Source organism: Raphanus sativus, chromosome 4 (genome assembly GCF_000801105.2).
Source record: "Raphanus sativus cultivar WK10039 chromosome 4, ASM80110v3, whole genome shotgun sequence".
Lineage (NCBI taxonomy): Eukaryota > Viridiplantae > Streptophyta > Magnoliopsida > Brassicales > Brassicaceae > Raphanus > Raphanus sativus.
Window position 1 is genome coordinate 38,830,580 of NC_079514.1, and position 16,215 is coordinate 38,846,794.

Consider the following 16,215-nt stretch of genomic DNA (forward strand, 5'->3'; position numbering starts at 1 on the left):
CGCTTTCTACTTTTAGTAGACGGAATAGTACATTTTAGAAAATACATTCCGCGAAATTAAAATACTTAATAAAAGTAGAAGATGCTTCCAGACGAAAAGTAGATAGCTTTAGGATTAGTAGAATGCACATTCTACTTTTTTAGAAAATTAGTAAATAGTAAAATGTACGTTCTAAAAATAGTAGATGAACGTGTTTATTTTAGAAATCGCTTTTTACTATACCATTTTTCGTAGAAGGCACATTCTACTTTTAGTAGAATATATTTTCAAATTTTTATTTATCAACTTTTTGAAAAAAAAATAATACCAGCATGTGTATATAGGTGTTTTATTAATTCTTTATATTTTTAATATTTTTTTTAATTCACAAAAGTATTTATTTCATTAGTTTTCAGAAATACAAAGGGTAAAAAGAAAAAAATTAGACAAAAAATGATTTGTACCAAAAGGACAACACCCTTATTTTTTGGTTCTCTATTGACAATTTTCCCTTATTATTATACAGCCATTAAATGCTTATTGAATTATGCTTGGAGAATCATCAATAAATAAGCTCGAAAACAAGAAAACAAAATTGTATTTTTTTTTTTTTGAGCAACAACAAAATTGTATTTATTGTCAACAAGCATGCTGGTTAGTTGCCACGGCCCAATAACGTCATATGTTGGCTAGGCCCAGTTTACACTTCACATGGCCCATTATAAAGTGACCAGATAATAATTGAAACTATGTAGACACTTCCGGTTCTTGTCTTCTAGTGTAACTAGGGACCAAACACTTCCAGTTCCTGTTTCTGTTTTCCAAAAATCTCAACCAAATCAAGAGTTTCCTTTCATCTCCATCTATCGCCGAAAAATGGCTTCCTCGTGGAGAAAGTACGAGACCCGAAAGCGAGACCCAAACCCTCAAAACGTCGCTCTTCTCGTCATCGATTTACAGAACCACTTCTCCTCCATGGCCAAGCCCATCCTCCAAAACGCTCTCACCACCATCGACATCTGCCGACGCGCCTCCATCCCCGTCTTCTTCACGCGCCACGTCGATAAATCCATTACCACCGACACCACCATGCTCGGCGAGTGGTGGAACGGCGACCTGATCATCGACGGGACTCCCGACTCCGAGCTCATCCCAGAGATCAATCGACAGGTGACCAGACCAGACGAGGTCGTGGAGAAGAACACGTACAGCGCGTTTCACGACACGTGTCTCCAGGAGAATCTGGTGGAGATCGGTGTGGAGGAGGTGATCGTGATCGGGGTGATGACGAATCTGTGCTGTGAGACGACGGCTCGTGAGGCGTTCGTGAGGGGTTATAGGGTTTTCTTCTCGACGGACGCGACTGCTACGGTTAGTGGGGAGCTTCACGATGCGGCTCTCATGAATCTAGCTTATGGCTTTGCTTATCTCGTTGATTGCGATAGACTTCGACGTGGGCTTTTACGTAATTAAACAACAATAACACACTTTATGCTCTTTCTTGTTACTTTTGTGTTAGATATTGTTAGATATTGTCTTGTAGATAGGTTGTACTTGTATCAAAGTTACTTTGTTAGTTATTGTCCTATTGACATGTTGTACTTGTATCAAGGTACTCTTATGGTTTTTTTGTGAAATAAAAAGTACTCTTCACTCGCATAGATTTTTATTTTTTGAACAACACTTCACTCACATAAATAAAATTAATGTATATATGGAGAAATTCGAAACAGAAGAGAGTATCAGGCGTTTTTTTTTTCCCAAATTGAAATTATAATATGAGCCCAAAGTCAAATCCTGGGCCAAATCCAACTTACAACCGACTTTTTTTTTAAAAAAAAACCCAAGAAATCATAGAGACAACAACAACAAAAACTCGGTCCAAAGCCCAAACACCAAATTAGGGCATCCGTCTCTCGGGAGCAGCCTCCACGTGTCACCATCTTCGCCAGACTGACGCACGTGGCACACGATCCCCCTCAAACGGCGCCGCACCTCGTCATCTCCGGAAGGCACAGTTGAATCAACCACCGTCGCCAGACCACGGAGCCAGAATCATCTCTAACTTACTTCACTCCTCGCCATACACATAGATCGACAGCCACCCATTTCGCTAGACCCGACAACGCCGGAGAGCTTCATCGAGACACACTCGAGGTCTCATCGCTCGAGGTCTCATCGCCGTCGGCATCTTTTTCTAACCGCTTCGTTTCACCGGAGAGCAACCACCGTCTACACGAGATCTTATCCTGAAACCGAACCCAAACCCCACAGGCTTGTTACCAGTCGTACGATTACGGAGGCAAAACAGAGCCTCTTCCAAAAACACAAAACTAGAGCCGATTGTTCTCCTTTAACGAAAAGGAGCCACAACGGCGCACTGAGGCCGACCGTCCACCAAGAAGACAGTGCCACAATGGATGCAAGAGATCTAACCTAAACCCGAAAAGAAAAGAAAAACCAAACGGGAACCAGAAGAAAAACAGACGGACAAGAGCTATTGTCGGACCGACGGTGGCTGTGATAGCCCACGCCGTCGGCCGGAGATTTGAAGACGATAGGGCTTTCTCTCTCTTCTCTCTCTTCTCTCTGGCAGACGCGAGAGAAGATGATATGTACAGAAAAAATGTGGAGTATCAGGCGTTAACTTTATTGAATTTAATTTGATGTATTTTTTTTTGTCACTGAAATTTCATTATAAAAACTAAGAAGATGAAATGAGCCCAACAAAACAATGGTCCAAGTCATGATGTTCGTTACAAGAAGAAATGTGCTTAGACAGCCTTTTTGCTAAATAAAGACCACACATTTCACTTCATGTAATAAAAATTTGATGTATAACATTCATGGTATCTCATATATGTAGCCATGATTCTTACTCATTTCTTAATTTTCTAGCACATGTTGTGTTCTTCCATCCTTTCAATAGATCTGATATGTTGTTGCAATTTGTATATAAACTAGCTAGTTGTGAAATAGTCCTTGGCTTTTTGTGAAAGAATCATTTAAAAAATAAGAGTACCTGAGGTTATCGTAACACAAAAAAAAGTACCAAGATGAGCCATGTATACAAAGTCTAATGGCATGTGTATTTGCTTAAATACACATGCTTAAATCTGTTTATTAATTTTCTGAACAATTATATAGAGATGATCAATAATCTGGAGTGGTAGAGAAATAATCAAAAGGGAAACGTAGGAAGTTTCTTGTTAGCAAGAAAATGATGAACAAGCTGAAGAGCCTCTCTAGGTTTGAATGTTGGAACTTGGTGTCCCGCTCCTCTCACCGTCACAAACATTAGCCCGTCGTACTCCACCGTCCACCCGCCGACTTGTTGCTTGTTGGTGTACCAAGGTGTCCAGTCTTGGACTGTCTTAAGACCTAGCTTCTTTAATGAGTATCTGGTTGCCGTCACTGGGATTCTTCCGTCTGTATCCCCACTTTCCACCACAAAAAATTCAACCGGTTATTGCCAATTTTACTTAAATATTCATACATAGACAGACCACTATTAAGGAGCAAGTGTTATGTACCTGAAAACCCATACTCGTAATCCGGCTGAAACAAGTGTTCTTAAGGTAGGAAGAATGGAAGCGGGAGCGTCTGACCAAAACGAGATGTGATCGCTGCACATATAGTTATAACCATGCATTGGTTTATAAAATCGCACATATATTATCCAAAGAAGGATAAATTAACAATATTCATATAGTTGGAAGTTAGAACTATGGTTTCTATATTTCACTAAAAGCAAAACATAAAAACTGAATATAAAACCTATATATATTCATGTAGGTGGAAAATCGGTCATAACCTCCACCTAGACACTAATTCTCTGTAAAATGTCCATTTATCACTTAACAATTTTTTGAACATTGACCAGAGACGAGTTTGAACATCATGCATGATAGTACCTGCAATGAGTCCAAGGGTAAGCGATGTTGGTGACATTGGCATGAAGTGCCTCTTGAACATCTCTCCTATTCATATACTTTTCGGTATAGTCCGATGCACATGGATCGTACCCGGCCGCCATCTTCCGCCATCCCTCCTATATATCATTCAATTATATGTAACCGGTCCACTCAAATCCGTTACGAAAGAAAAAAAAAAATATGAGTGAACAAAAGAGTATACTTACATTGTTGGAGATGAGACGGGGCCTAAAGAGGCCTCGGGCAGCAGGAAGGTGGCGGCTTCCGGCGACAGAATGTGAACTGGAAGAGTTCTCGGTGGTAGGAACACACTTTGGGGAATAGAGACTGTACATGTCAAGGATCTTGTATACATCAAAATACTCATCTAAAGCTCCATCACATTCCTTGGAGACATGCTCTAGTCTGAAGTCGCAGTGTTCATTCACTCTCTCGTACAATCCATCTGATATCACTGCGTGATCGTACGCGTAATCTATCATACCCTTTTGATCTGTTTCGTCGTCCAACAATGCATTCCCGATCTGCACATATATAAAAAGCAACGTTAATTATGACCGCAGTCAAATAATAAACTCTTGCTAGTGATTACTGAAAAATATCTGACCATTAGACCCTTGAGGTTTATGAAATCTTTCTTGGGTGCTATCTTGTTTTGATTGTAAATGAGCTCCGAAAGTTGAGGAACGTAATGGCCTAATTAATCCCATGCAAATATAAGTTCAAAACCAAAAAGATTATGAACTTATTTTTATTTTGTTTTTTCACTTTGATTAATATTTACCGGCATAGCTTTCTCCAGCAATGTAAAAGTCGCGAGACTTGTACTGAGGGAATCTCTTGAACCAATTGACGAGGAAGTTGTACGAGTCACTAGCTGGTTAAGTTATACACAATTTTAATTTACTTCGTAAATTTTACAATTTTTCATTAGTAAATTCATATTATATATAACTGAACCTGTGACGGTGTCGCCGAGTTGACTTATATCACGGCTTGTGTTAGAGTAGGAGAATCCAACTCCCACCGGCGATTCCAAGAACAATAAATTCGCCGCTGTATATTATATTTCACAAGTATTAATTTAACTGCAATACAGAGTTGAATATATATTGAGAAAGTTATAGGCATGTATACCTTTGTTCCAGCTGTATGGGTTTAGCTTGAGATTAGGTTGAGTTGAGTTTTGAGGGAAAAATGGTCCGAGTTCTTCTGATGCTCCAAATCCGACCGATGAACATCCTGGTCCTGTTTACATTTTTACCATTGAATCCAACTCAATTTACTATTTAATTATTTGATTACTATGTACTATTTTGAATTTTTTGAACTTTCAAAACTTAAGCTATATTGGCCTACTCTTTCACTTTATATTACTTTCTGTTCACTATTATTGCGTCGGGTCCATCTAGTTTAAGGGGGTTTGTTTCTTGTAATAATAAACACACAAATACAAAACAAAATGAGGAACTTTTAGGGCGTGCTTACGTGCATGGACCATGTGTAATGTTTCGAATAATAACGAAATGGACCGTATAAGTTTCATGTAATTGACTTTTTATAGGTAGTAATAGTAACATAGATGCATAACTTTTGTGTCAATAATTACTGTCCCTTAATATGAAAGTAAAGGGCGCACGAGCCCACGGGAGCCTAGAAAAAGCCTAAATATATGGAGGTGCATAAATATTATAGGGAAAATTGTCAAAACGGAACAAAAATTCAGCATGATTGTCCCTATGGTATAAAACCATCATTTAGTTGTCCTTTTATTATAATTTATTTCATAATCCCAAAACTAACCCTTGATTAATCTAATTAAACACATTAAGCTAATATAATTTAAAATGAATAATAATTAAAAACTTTTAAAAAGGGAAAATAAAAATAAAAAACTTTTAAATTTTTTAATAAAAATAAACTTTGTAAAACTTAATAAAAATAATTTACAATTTTTTTTAACAAAAAATGTTAAATCAACCTAATAATAAACAGTTTACAAAGTTTTATTTTTTATAAAAAGTTTAAAAGATTTGTAAACTTTTTAATTTTATCAAAAAGTTTAATAAAAATAAAGAAATTTAAAATGTATTTTTATAAAGTTTGTTTAAACTTTTTATTAATAACTTTTTGTAAAGTTTTATTTTTATTTTTATAAAGTTTACAAATTTTATAAAGTTTGTTTAAAGTTTTTATTAAACACATTAAACTAAAAGAATTTTTAGAAATTTAATTTAAAACGTTTTAAAAAGGGAAAATAAAATAAAAAGTTTAATTTTTTTAATAAAAATAGACTTTATAAAAATAAAAATAATTTGCAATTTTTTTAATAAAAAACATTAAATAAACTTATTAAAAACATTTTACTAATTTTTATTTTTATAAAAAAATTTAAACGTTTTTAATAAAGCTTTAATTAAATAAAAAATTTAACTTTATAAAAATAAAAATAAAACTTTACAAAAATAATTTCATAAAAACTTTAAACTAACTTTATAAAAACATTTTACAAAGTTTTATTTTTATAAAAGTTTAAAACGGCTATAACCTTTTTAATTTTATCTAACTTTTTAATAAAAATAGAACTTTTAAAAATGTTTTAAATAAAACTTTTAATAAAAATAAAATTTGTAAACTTTATAAAATAAAAATAAAACTTTACAAAAAATTGCAAATAATTTCAAAACACCACATGTTGTATAGATATGTATCATAAAGAACAAGAATTTGTGAAAAAAAATCAAAAGAAAAACTATGGAAAACCATAGATTAATGAAAAAGACAAGAGAGAATCATTTTTTAAAAAACTTTTGACAAGTAAAATCGAAAATAACACGTTTTAGGAAGTTAGAATATTTTAAGGAGATTTTTAGAATATTTCTTTAACTGAAATTTTCATTAATTTTCGCAAAAATCAGATAATCTTATCCGTAGAAGGCGCCTTCTAAAAGTTTAGAATATTGACAAAAATCTAGAACACGCTTTCTACTTTTAGTAGACGGAAGAGTACATTTTAGAAAATACATTCCGCGAAATTTAGAATACTTAATAAAAGTAGAAGATTCCGGACGAAAAGTAGATAGCTTTAGAATTAGTAGAATGCGCATTCCACTTTTTTAGAAAATTAGTAAATAGTAGAATGTACGTTCTAAAAATAGTAGATGAACGTATTTATTTTAGAAATCGCTTTCTAATATATCATTTTCCATAGAATGCAATTCTACCTTTAGTAGAACGTATTTTCAAATTTTTATTTATTAACTTTTTGAAAAAAAAAATACCAGCTTGTGTATATAGGTGTTTTATTAATTGTTTATATTTTTAATATTTTTTTTGATTCACAAAAGTATTTTTTCATCAGTTTTCAGAAATACAAAGGATAGAAAAGAGAAAAATTAGACAAAAAAGAATTTATACCAAAGAAACAACACCCTTATTTTTTTGTTCTCTATTGGCAATTTTCCCAATATTATATCCATCAAATACATATGAATCCAATATTTAAGAGTCTCAAAGCCAAAACAAACACCAAAAGTCCAAAAGATATTTTCTAACGTTCTTTCCCCAAAATATTTATCAGTGTTATGGTAGTTTTGTAATAGATTGAATTTGGAAATTTTGTTCAAACCAACTTGTAACCGAATCTTGTATTTTCAATTTATGGTTGAATTAATATTAAAAAAACATGTTATGGTAATTAAAACATATTTTATAATACATCGGGGTATTTCCAAGCCAACTTCATTGTTTCTTCCAAAATAGAATAAAAATGAGTATGAAGTAAAAAATATTTTAACTCTATTTCATTTCTCACTTCATAGTGGAGTTTATTCTATAAATAGAATAATCTTTTTTTTTGTTTGTTCTTTACTTAATTACGGATTAGAAAATGAAGTAGTGTTATAATATTTTCATTTCATAATCACTTTTATTCCATTTTAAAAGAAAAAATATAGTTTTACATTGGATATATATGCTTTTAGGACATTTCCAATCCAACTTCGTTTTTCCTCCAAAAAATAGTAAAAATGAGTATGAAGTAAAAATTGTTTTAACTCCACTGCATTTCCCACTCCATCATGGAGTTTACTCCATAAATGAAATAATCTATTTTTTCTTTGTTCATTACTCCATTATGGAATAAGAAAAAGAGTGAGATTGGAATATTAATTTTTACTATATAATCACTTTTATTCTATTTTGAAGGAAGCTGCACTTAGAAACTTTCTTATTCCATCTATAAATTAATATCTAAATTCTTAACCAATTTTTATGTAATAAATATATAGCAAATGAGACTGAAAGTGTATAAAGAGAATATCATATTTGATCGTGTAACAACTAACAAGCATGTGGAATCATTGCAAGCTTCCAAATTAAAGTTGAACCAGCACAACCAATAATTACTCATCATAATCGTCATAATGATAACTAACCACACATGTTTCATTGATTTTGACATCGTGACTATTCTTACTATTAAGAAGCTTCACCTAATATTCCCGGTCAGTTACCTTTTGTCTCCATGCATACAATTTTAAAGGACCACAGTGACAGTACATAATATTACTTATTTAATTACCATCATGTTTTAGTCCCCATTCAGTTTACCTAAGCCATACTATTATTTAACATACAAATAATACAACACACATGTATATGTGCTCCCTTCATACTAAACAATGTCACCAAGCTAATAATCCAATATATAGTTTTCTTTCAGTTTCAAAATATGATGATCACTGTCATGCATATATTAACTTTCTACTAATGAAATCACAATGTAGTGATGTTTATATGCGTTAGCAGTGTACTTTTGTGGGTGGGGTTTTTAGTCTGGTCCAGGAAACTCATTACCTTGAAAAAGGTCCGAAAGTTTCTAAATTCAAAATCATAATTTAATTCTAAAGGGTGTTAGTAGATGAAATGCACAAGAAGCATGATACACAGTTAAATTTATTTTAACCTTTTTGGGGTTTCAATAATAAAACTAGCCCTCCACCACAAGTTTTTTGCACCAACAATCTACTAATATAACCGTGAGATCGAGACGCATATAGAAAGAACATAAAATGAGTGGATGTGAGTTAGTTTTACCTCCATTGAGCCAAAGAAGAAGAGGTTTTTTGTTTGGATTCTGAGTGGCTTCAAAGAACCAATAAAACAATGCTCTTCCATGTGTCTCATTCACCGTCACATAACCGGCGTATTGCCGGAATTTTACCGGTGGTTGTCCCGGAAGCTCCTTCACTAGATCAGCTCGTTGCGCTGCCAAAACCCTAGACCGGAAACAACCATTGTCGCCGTCCTTGTCATCATCGCTACAGAGCTTTGCTTCTAATGATGAGCCAAGAAGACAGGACACAAGAAATAGGACAAGAACAGAACGCACATCATGATGAAAAATTCTCATTTTGTAAAAACTTTATTAATGTTTGTGCTCAAATCATATAAAGTCGAATATAACGTTTGTTGTGAAAATTATGAAGTGACTGCGTAAGCTTATATAATGTGGTGAGAGTGAGAGAAAGAGAATGATTTCGAAGACAGATAAGAACACTCTGTAGACTCACTGGATGGTAACCATTTCCATAAGATAAGACCTAAGAAAAGAAAAATCAAAATCTCAAAAAGTAAGGAAAGCGAAATTTTATCTTTCCAATTTAGAATAATACTGTAAATAATAATAATAATACTAGCACTTTCTTTTTTATAAATTGATAGGTTTGTTATAGATCAAGTTTCCTTTTTAATAGGCGTTTCTCTTTTTGTTTACACTAGCTAGAGGTAAAATATCACACATGCATCTTGTGCCTTGCATTTTATAACCGTTTACACTTGAAATTTATAATTATTCATTCATGTGTATTAACACTATTATTATGAGATTAGGACATGTTACCAAACAAAAAGAACCAAATGGGCAATAAGGAAAATATGACAATAATTGTATCGTATAAATAGAAGTTTGTTATAAGTCGTTTTTCCCTTTATGGGCAATTAATATATCTTTTTTTGTTTATACTATACATTCAGATGCAACTTGTGCAATATGTCTGCAATTTCAGTTATAAATTTTTAAGAATTATATAAACTAAAAAGATAATATAGAAAAATGAGAGAGAACTAGAGATAATGAGAAGTGATTGGTCAATGAATTGGAATAGAAGGATCCAAACAAAAAGCAGAGGAGAGCGAAGAAAGTGACGGTTCATAAGATTATCTTATTAACAGATTTGACCAAACACTCTTATATTTACTTCTCTCATGTTCTTCCCCCTTAAAACTAGCAACAAGCAAGCTATCTACATAATATTTATATTATAATGTGTGGAATTGTGATGTATGTGCAAGTAAAATATCTGTCATACTACAAAACAGAATGTTACGGCATTGATTGCGTAGTGAAGATACAGTTTGTGTTATATACGTCATAGAGGTGTGTAACCACATGAGGTTACAAAAAAAGGTCTTATTGTATGTACCCATAATATCATACTTGTCTATACAATTAGAAATCAAGACATTTCGATGTTACTTTTCACTATGTATATTTCTTTTTTGTAACACAATTTTTACTATGTATATTACAATGCTTTTATAATTAAACAATTTTTTTCAAGATTTAAATTTAAATTTAACTTAGTGACAAAAAGTTATATTTTGAAAGATAATTTTGCTTATAATATGGTTAGTTTGCAGACCATAATATCTTTTCTATTATTAACAACAGAAAACATGTTAAAAAGAACAATAAAAAACACAAACACTACGATGTCGTATTGCTGGTCCAACGAAACAGAGTAAGGAAAGCTCAGAAACAGAGCCGTTCATGTCTCAAACACAAGAAGTGGACAAGCTTAGCTCTATCTTCTCCAATCCTCCGTCTCTTAGAGTTAGTCAACCTGTAATTCAGCAGAACATCATCAGCACATAACTCTCTTGTTTTAAACCAAAAGCTTCCAAATCTCTTCATCTTCGCTTCTCCAGAATCACCAAAACACACACATTCGGAGTATAGGCCGCAAATCTTTCTCCATCAAGGGGAAGTCATATGGACATATCATAACGTTTGGAATGGTTTCTTTCCCTGTATGGTTAGCTAAGTGACCCAAAGCTATTGTTCACCTGGAAGAAGGATCATATCCATCAAAGAGCAGAAGTTTTCAACTTGGTGGGTGAATGTTCTCTTGAACTTGTCTCTGCTGCTCAGACAAAAAGAGGTCTTACCAGTCATCGCAATGATCTCTTCTGCATCAGTCTCCACAGCTTCTCGTCGCAACCGGTTAAAGCTGAACACACAATTGATTTTCAAGGACTATTAAATGTGATAATAAGCAATGCTAGTTCTCAATCATGCAATGCTAGTTTCTTCTATGTATGTTTGTATTATAAGTATTACTAGATTTTGACCCGCGCTTTTAAAGCGCGGGTTTATTTTTGGTAAAAAGAATTTAGTATGATAAGAATTTGTATTTTAAATTTTTAATATACATATCTCTGTAAAAAATGCATCACTATATTTGTGTGCATTGTTTAATTTCCATTATTTTATAAAGGTTACGTTTTCGGAATTGAGAAGAACTAAGATATAATCAAAATATTGTGGATTAATTTATTGGTCAAACTTATGGGTTTCGTAAGGGTTATTTAAAGGTTAAATATGTGGGTTTTGCAATTGAAATTCTTAAAAATTATAAAATCAGAGATATAATATGTTGATTAAGCTTGAGTTGATAAGTTTCATTTTCTTATTATGTTGTGTTTATCTATAAGAAATAAGAAATATGATTTGTGTGATTCCTAATAGGTTTAGGATAGTGTGAAGATATATATATGGAGATGCATTATGTTTTTGCAGAACATATATTCTGGCGTGTGTGATTACTTGTGTTTTGAGTTTTTGATATTGAATAAAAACAAGAGAAGGACTTCTTGTTATACAAGGTGTGATTCTATATTTGGTATGAGAGCTTCCATTAAAGACAAAGTGTGATCATAACCACGGGAGCAAGATCATACAGTCACCATGGGAGATTCGAAGGAGATAATAACCAATACCAAACCGGGAGCTAAAGACATCGGATCGTCTACGATAAAACTTCCTATGCTAAACTCTTCTAACTACACTGTCTGGTCTATGAGAATGTCTATTGTTCTTAAGGTGAATGACGTCTGGGAAACAATTGAACCAGGAAGCAAACATGAAAAAAAGAACTATGTCGCCATAGCTCTAATGTGGCAATCTATTCCGGAAGCATTGACCCTGCAGATTGGAAATCTCACTACAGCTAAAGCAGTTTGGGATGCGATAAAGGCAAGACACGTGGGAGCTGAGAGAGTACGAGAAGCACGAGTGCAAACTTTGATGTCAGACTTTGACAAACTCAAGATGAAGGAAGCTGATAAAATAGATGACTTCGTCGGCAAGTTAACTGAAATTTCTTCAAAGTGTTCATCACTTGGAGAGACTATTGAGGAACCAAAACTAGTGAAAAAATTCCTAAAAAGTTTACCAAGGAAAAAGTTTATTCAGATAGTTGTGACCATTGAACAGATGTTGAATCTCAATACTACGAGCTTTGAAGACATAGTGGGGAGATTGAAGGCTTATGAAGATCGGATTTCTGAAGAGGAAGAAGAAACTCATGATGACTCGAGCAAGCTTTTATATAATGAGAGCTCTGGATATAACTCAAATCGAGGACGAGGAGGACGATCAAGTTTGAGAAGCAGAGGTCGTGGTCGCGGAACATTTTCTCAACAACGAGAAGCATATAGGCAAGGGCGTGGTGGAGACATATCTCATATTACTTGCTTCAAGTGTGACAAACGTGGACATTACGCATCTGACTGCCCCGACAAAGAATTGAAACTCCAGGAAGTAGTTGAGAAGAAAGAAGATGACACACATGAGGCTGATACACTAATGATGAATGAGATAGTATACTTAAACGAACGGAAGGTGAATCCCACGACTTTCGAAGCAGAGTCGGATGCAGTCAACGTTTGGTACCTTGATAACGGTGCTAGTAACCACATGAGTGGTAATCAAGGTTTCTTTCATGATCTAGATAAATCCATCACTGGAATGGTACGGTTTGGAGATGATTCAAAAGTTGAAATAATGGGTAAAGGGTCAGTTCGTTTCATCATCAAAGGAGGTGAGAAGAAAACTCTGAAAAACGTCTACTATATACCTACCTTACGGAGCAACATAATCAGCCTTGGACAGGCCACTGAAGTAGGTTGTGAAGTACGCATAAGAGAAGACACTTTGAGTTTGCATGATCGTGAGGGACGACTGATAATCAAGACGACGAGATCAAAGAATAGATTGTACAAAGTGACACTGCAGGTTGATACACAGGTTCGATGTCTCCAAGCAAAGACAAGCGACATTGGAAGTTTGTGGCATGATCGCTTAGGACATATCAATAGCGAAACCATAAGGAGAATGGTCGACAAAGAGCTTGTAGAGGGCTTACCTACTGTTAAGCAAGCTAAGGAGACTTGTGTCTCTTGCCTTCGTGGAAAACAGTCCAGAAAGTCTTTTCCTCAAGCAACGAATTACCGAGCAAGTTCAATACTTGAGCTTGTACATGCCGATCTCTGTGGACCCATTACCCCTGCGACCTCAGGACATAAGCGTTATATCTTTGTGTTAATTGACGACTGCACACGTTATATGTGGACAGTCCTATTGAAAGAAAAGGGAGAAGCGTTTGAAAAATTCAAGACATTCAAAGGTCTTGTTGAACAAGAAACAAAGACTAAACTGGAGTGTCTCAGAACTGATAGAGGAGGTGAGTTCACCTCGCATGAGTTTGAAGTCTATTGTCAGAAGCATGGAGTGAAATGACATCTACCGCACCTTACTCACCGCAGCAGAATGGCGTAGTTGAACGACGTAATCGAACCCTTCTAGAGATGACAAGGATTATCCTAAAACATATGGACCTACCAAACTACCTTTGGGGAGAAGCAATATGACATGCTACCTACTTGATAAACAGAGTTGCAACTAGGTCACTGGAGGGGATGACTCCATACGAAGCCTACAAAGGTAGGAAACCAAACTTATCTCACCTAAGAGTATTTGGTTGTGTATGTCATGCGAGAACATAGTCAGCAGGTAGAAAAAAGCTTGATGATAGGTCTAGGACTCTGGTTCATCTAGGAACAGAGCCGGGATCCAAAGCTTACCGACTATTTGACCCTCTAAGTAAACGTATCACTGTGAGTAGAGGTGTTGTTTTTGAAGAAGAAACGAAGTGGAAGTGGAACGAAAAGTGAGCCGGTAAAGAGATTGATAATGAACTCGACTTTAATATAAGAAAGTTGGTGGATAGTACTCTTAGTGATGAGAACAGAGTAACTGAAGTGGACGAAGAAGATGAAAGTCGAGATGAGCACGACTTTGACGAAGAGGCAGAGGAAAGTAGTGATGATGAAACCAACGAGAGCACTCAGCCAGGGCGTTCAAAGCGAACATCTAACAAACCTGCGTATCTCGAAGATTATGTTCTACTTGCAGAAGTCGAAAGTGAGCTGCTGTTGATGATAATAAACGACGAACCTTGGACTTTTGAAGAAGCCAAGAAGATGAAAGTGTGGGTTGATGCGTGCAAGGATGAGATATTCTCGATAGAAAAAAAAAATACTTGGGATTTGATTGAGCTTCCTGCAGGTGTTAAACCCATTGGGTTAAAATGGGTGTTTAAGATCAAACGGAATGCAGATGGAACTATCAGTAAATACAAAGCTCGGTTAGTGGCAAAAGGATATGTGCAGAGACATGGCATAGACTATGATGAAGTATTCGCTCCCGTGGCTCGTATTGAGACAATCAGGATGATCATCGCTTTGGCTGGGTCACATGGCTGGGAGATACATCATCTTGATGTCAAGACAGCGTTTCTTCACGGAGATTTGAAAGAAGACGTATACGTCACTCAACCAGAAGGCTTTGTGGTTGTTGGGCAAGAACATAAGGTTTATAAGCTAAAAAAAGCATTGTATGGCTTGCGACAAGCACCGAGAGCATGGAATATAAAGCTTAACAAGATACTTCGCGGCTTGATGTTTCAACGATGCTCGAAGGAACCATCACTCTACGTGAGACAAGGAAGAGGAGAGGTTCTTATTGTGGCAGTTTACGTTGACGATTTACTAGTTACTGGGTCATCTCTTAAGGCGATTCTTGAGTTCAAACGAGAGATGTCTAGTAAGTTTGAGATGAGTGATCTTGGGTTATTAACTTATTACTTGGGAATAGAAGTTATACAACATAGTGGTGGTATTGTTCTTAAGCAAGATGGTTATGCAAAGAAGATACTTGAAGATGCAGGAATGAGTTCGTGTAATCCAACTCATGTGCCTTTAGAGATCAATGCTCTGTTTTCTAAAGCTCCGAATGAAGATAAGATCGATGAAAGAGCTTACCGTCGCAGCATTGGATGTTTGAGATACTTGCTGCACACACGAACTGATTTGTCCTTTAGTGTTGGGGTTTTGAGTAGGTATATGCAGGAGCCAAAGACCTCACACGGAGCAGCTTTGAAGCAGGTACTTAGGTACTTGCGAGGAACGTGTTCACTCGGGCTCCATTACACACGCAGATGCGGGACTAAGCTATTAGGCTATAGCGATAGCTCCCACAACGTAGATACTGACGACGGTAAAAGCACCTCTGGACATATCTTTTACCTTGGAGAAAGCCCCATTACCTGGAGTTCAACGAAGCAAGAACTAGTGGCTTTATCATCCTGTAAAGCAGAGTTTATGGCTGCAACGGAGGCTGAAAAGCAGGCTATTTGGCTACAAGAACTCTTGAATGAAGTTGTCGGAACGCAGAGTGAGAGGGTGGTGATCAAGGTTGATAACAAATCTGCCATTGCGCTTACAAAGAATCCTGTGTTTCATGGTAGGAGCAAACACATTCATAGAAGGTTTCACTTTATCCGAGAATGTGTTGAAAACGAACAAGTTGAAGTTGAACATATCCCTGGAGTTGATCAAAAGGCTAATATCCTTACAAAGTCACTTGGAAAGATCAAGTTCAAGGAAATGAGGAGATTGATTGGAGTGCAAGACGTGAATGAAGAGAGCTTCAAGCTTAAAGAGGAGATTGTTGATTAAGCTTGAGTTGATAAGTTTCCTTTTTTTATTAATGTTGTGTTTATCTATAAGAAATAGGAAATATGATTTGTGTGATTCCTAATAGGTTTAGGATAGTATGAAGATATATATATATATGGAGATGCATTATGTTGTTGCAGAATATATATTCTGGCGTGTG

At 35.2% G+C, this 16,215-nt stretch overlaps 2 protein-coding genes across 2 annotated transcripts; one reads left to right on the forward strand and one right to left on the reverse strand.

Moving 5' to 3' along the window:
• Positions 1 to 627: 627 nt before the first annotated feature.
• On the forward strand, positions 628 to 1,559 carry LOC108809471 (nicotinamidase 2). The gene has a single exon (XM_018581609.2). It carries the CDS (start codon positions 856 to 858, stop codon positions 1,450 to 1,452), a length of 597 nt encoding a protein of 198 aa, XP_018437111.2. The 5' UTR covers positions 628 to 855; the 3' UTR covers positions 1,453 to 1,559.
• Positions 1,560 to 3,026: 1,467 nt separating this feature from the next.
• Positions 3,027 to 9,398, reverse strand: LOC108806389 (serine carboxypeptidase-like 34). The gene is made up of 9 exons (XM_018578490.2): positions 9,012 to 9,398; positions 5,052 to 5,162; positions 4,875 to 4,970; positions 4,699 to 4,791; positions 4,522 to 4,610; positions 4,121 to 4,438; positions 3,894 to 4,030; positions 3,513 to 3,605; positions 3,027 to 3,419 (listed from the first exon to the last, which is right to left on the reverse strand). The coding sequence occupies exons 1-9, from the start codon at positions 9,325 to 9,327 to the stop codon at positions 3,161 to 3,163; spliced, it is 1,512 nt and encodes a 503-aa protein (XP_018433992.1). The 5' UTR covers positions 9,328 to 9,398; the 3' UTR covers positions 3,027 to 3,160.
• Positions 9,399 to 16,215: the final 6,817 nt, after the last annotated feature.

Coding starts and splice junctions, on each gene's coding strand:
- LOC108809471 (XM_018581609.2), top strand. CDS start 856: ATGGCTTCCTCGTGGAGAAAGTACGAGACCCGAAAGCGAGACCCAAAC.
- LOC108806389 (XM_018578490.2), bottom strand. CDS start 9,327: ATGAGAATTTTTCATCATGATGTGCGTTCTGTTCTTGTCCTATTTCTT. Junction 5,163..9,011: donor TCTTCTTTGGCTCAATGGAG/GTAAAACTAACT, acceptor AAATGTAAACAG/GACCAGGATGTTCATCGGTC. Junction 4,971..5,051: donor CCCATACAGCTGGAACAAAG/GTATACATGCCT, acceptor TATAATATACAG/CGGCGAATTTATTGTTCTTG.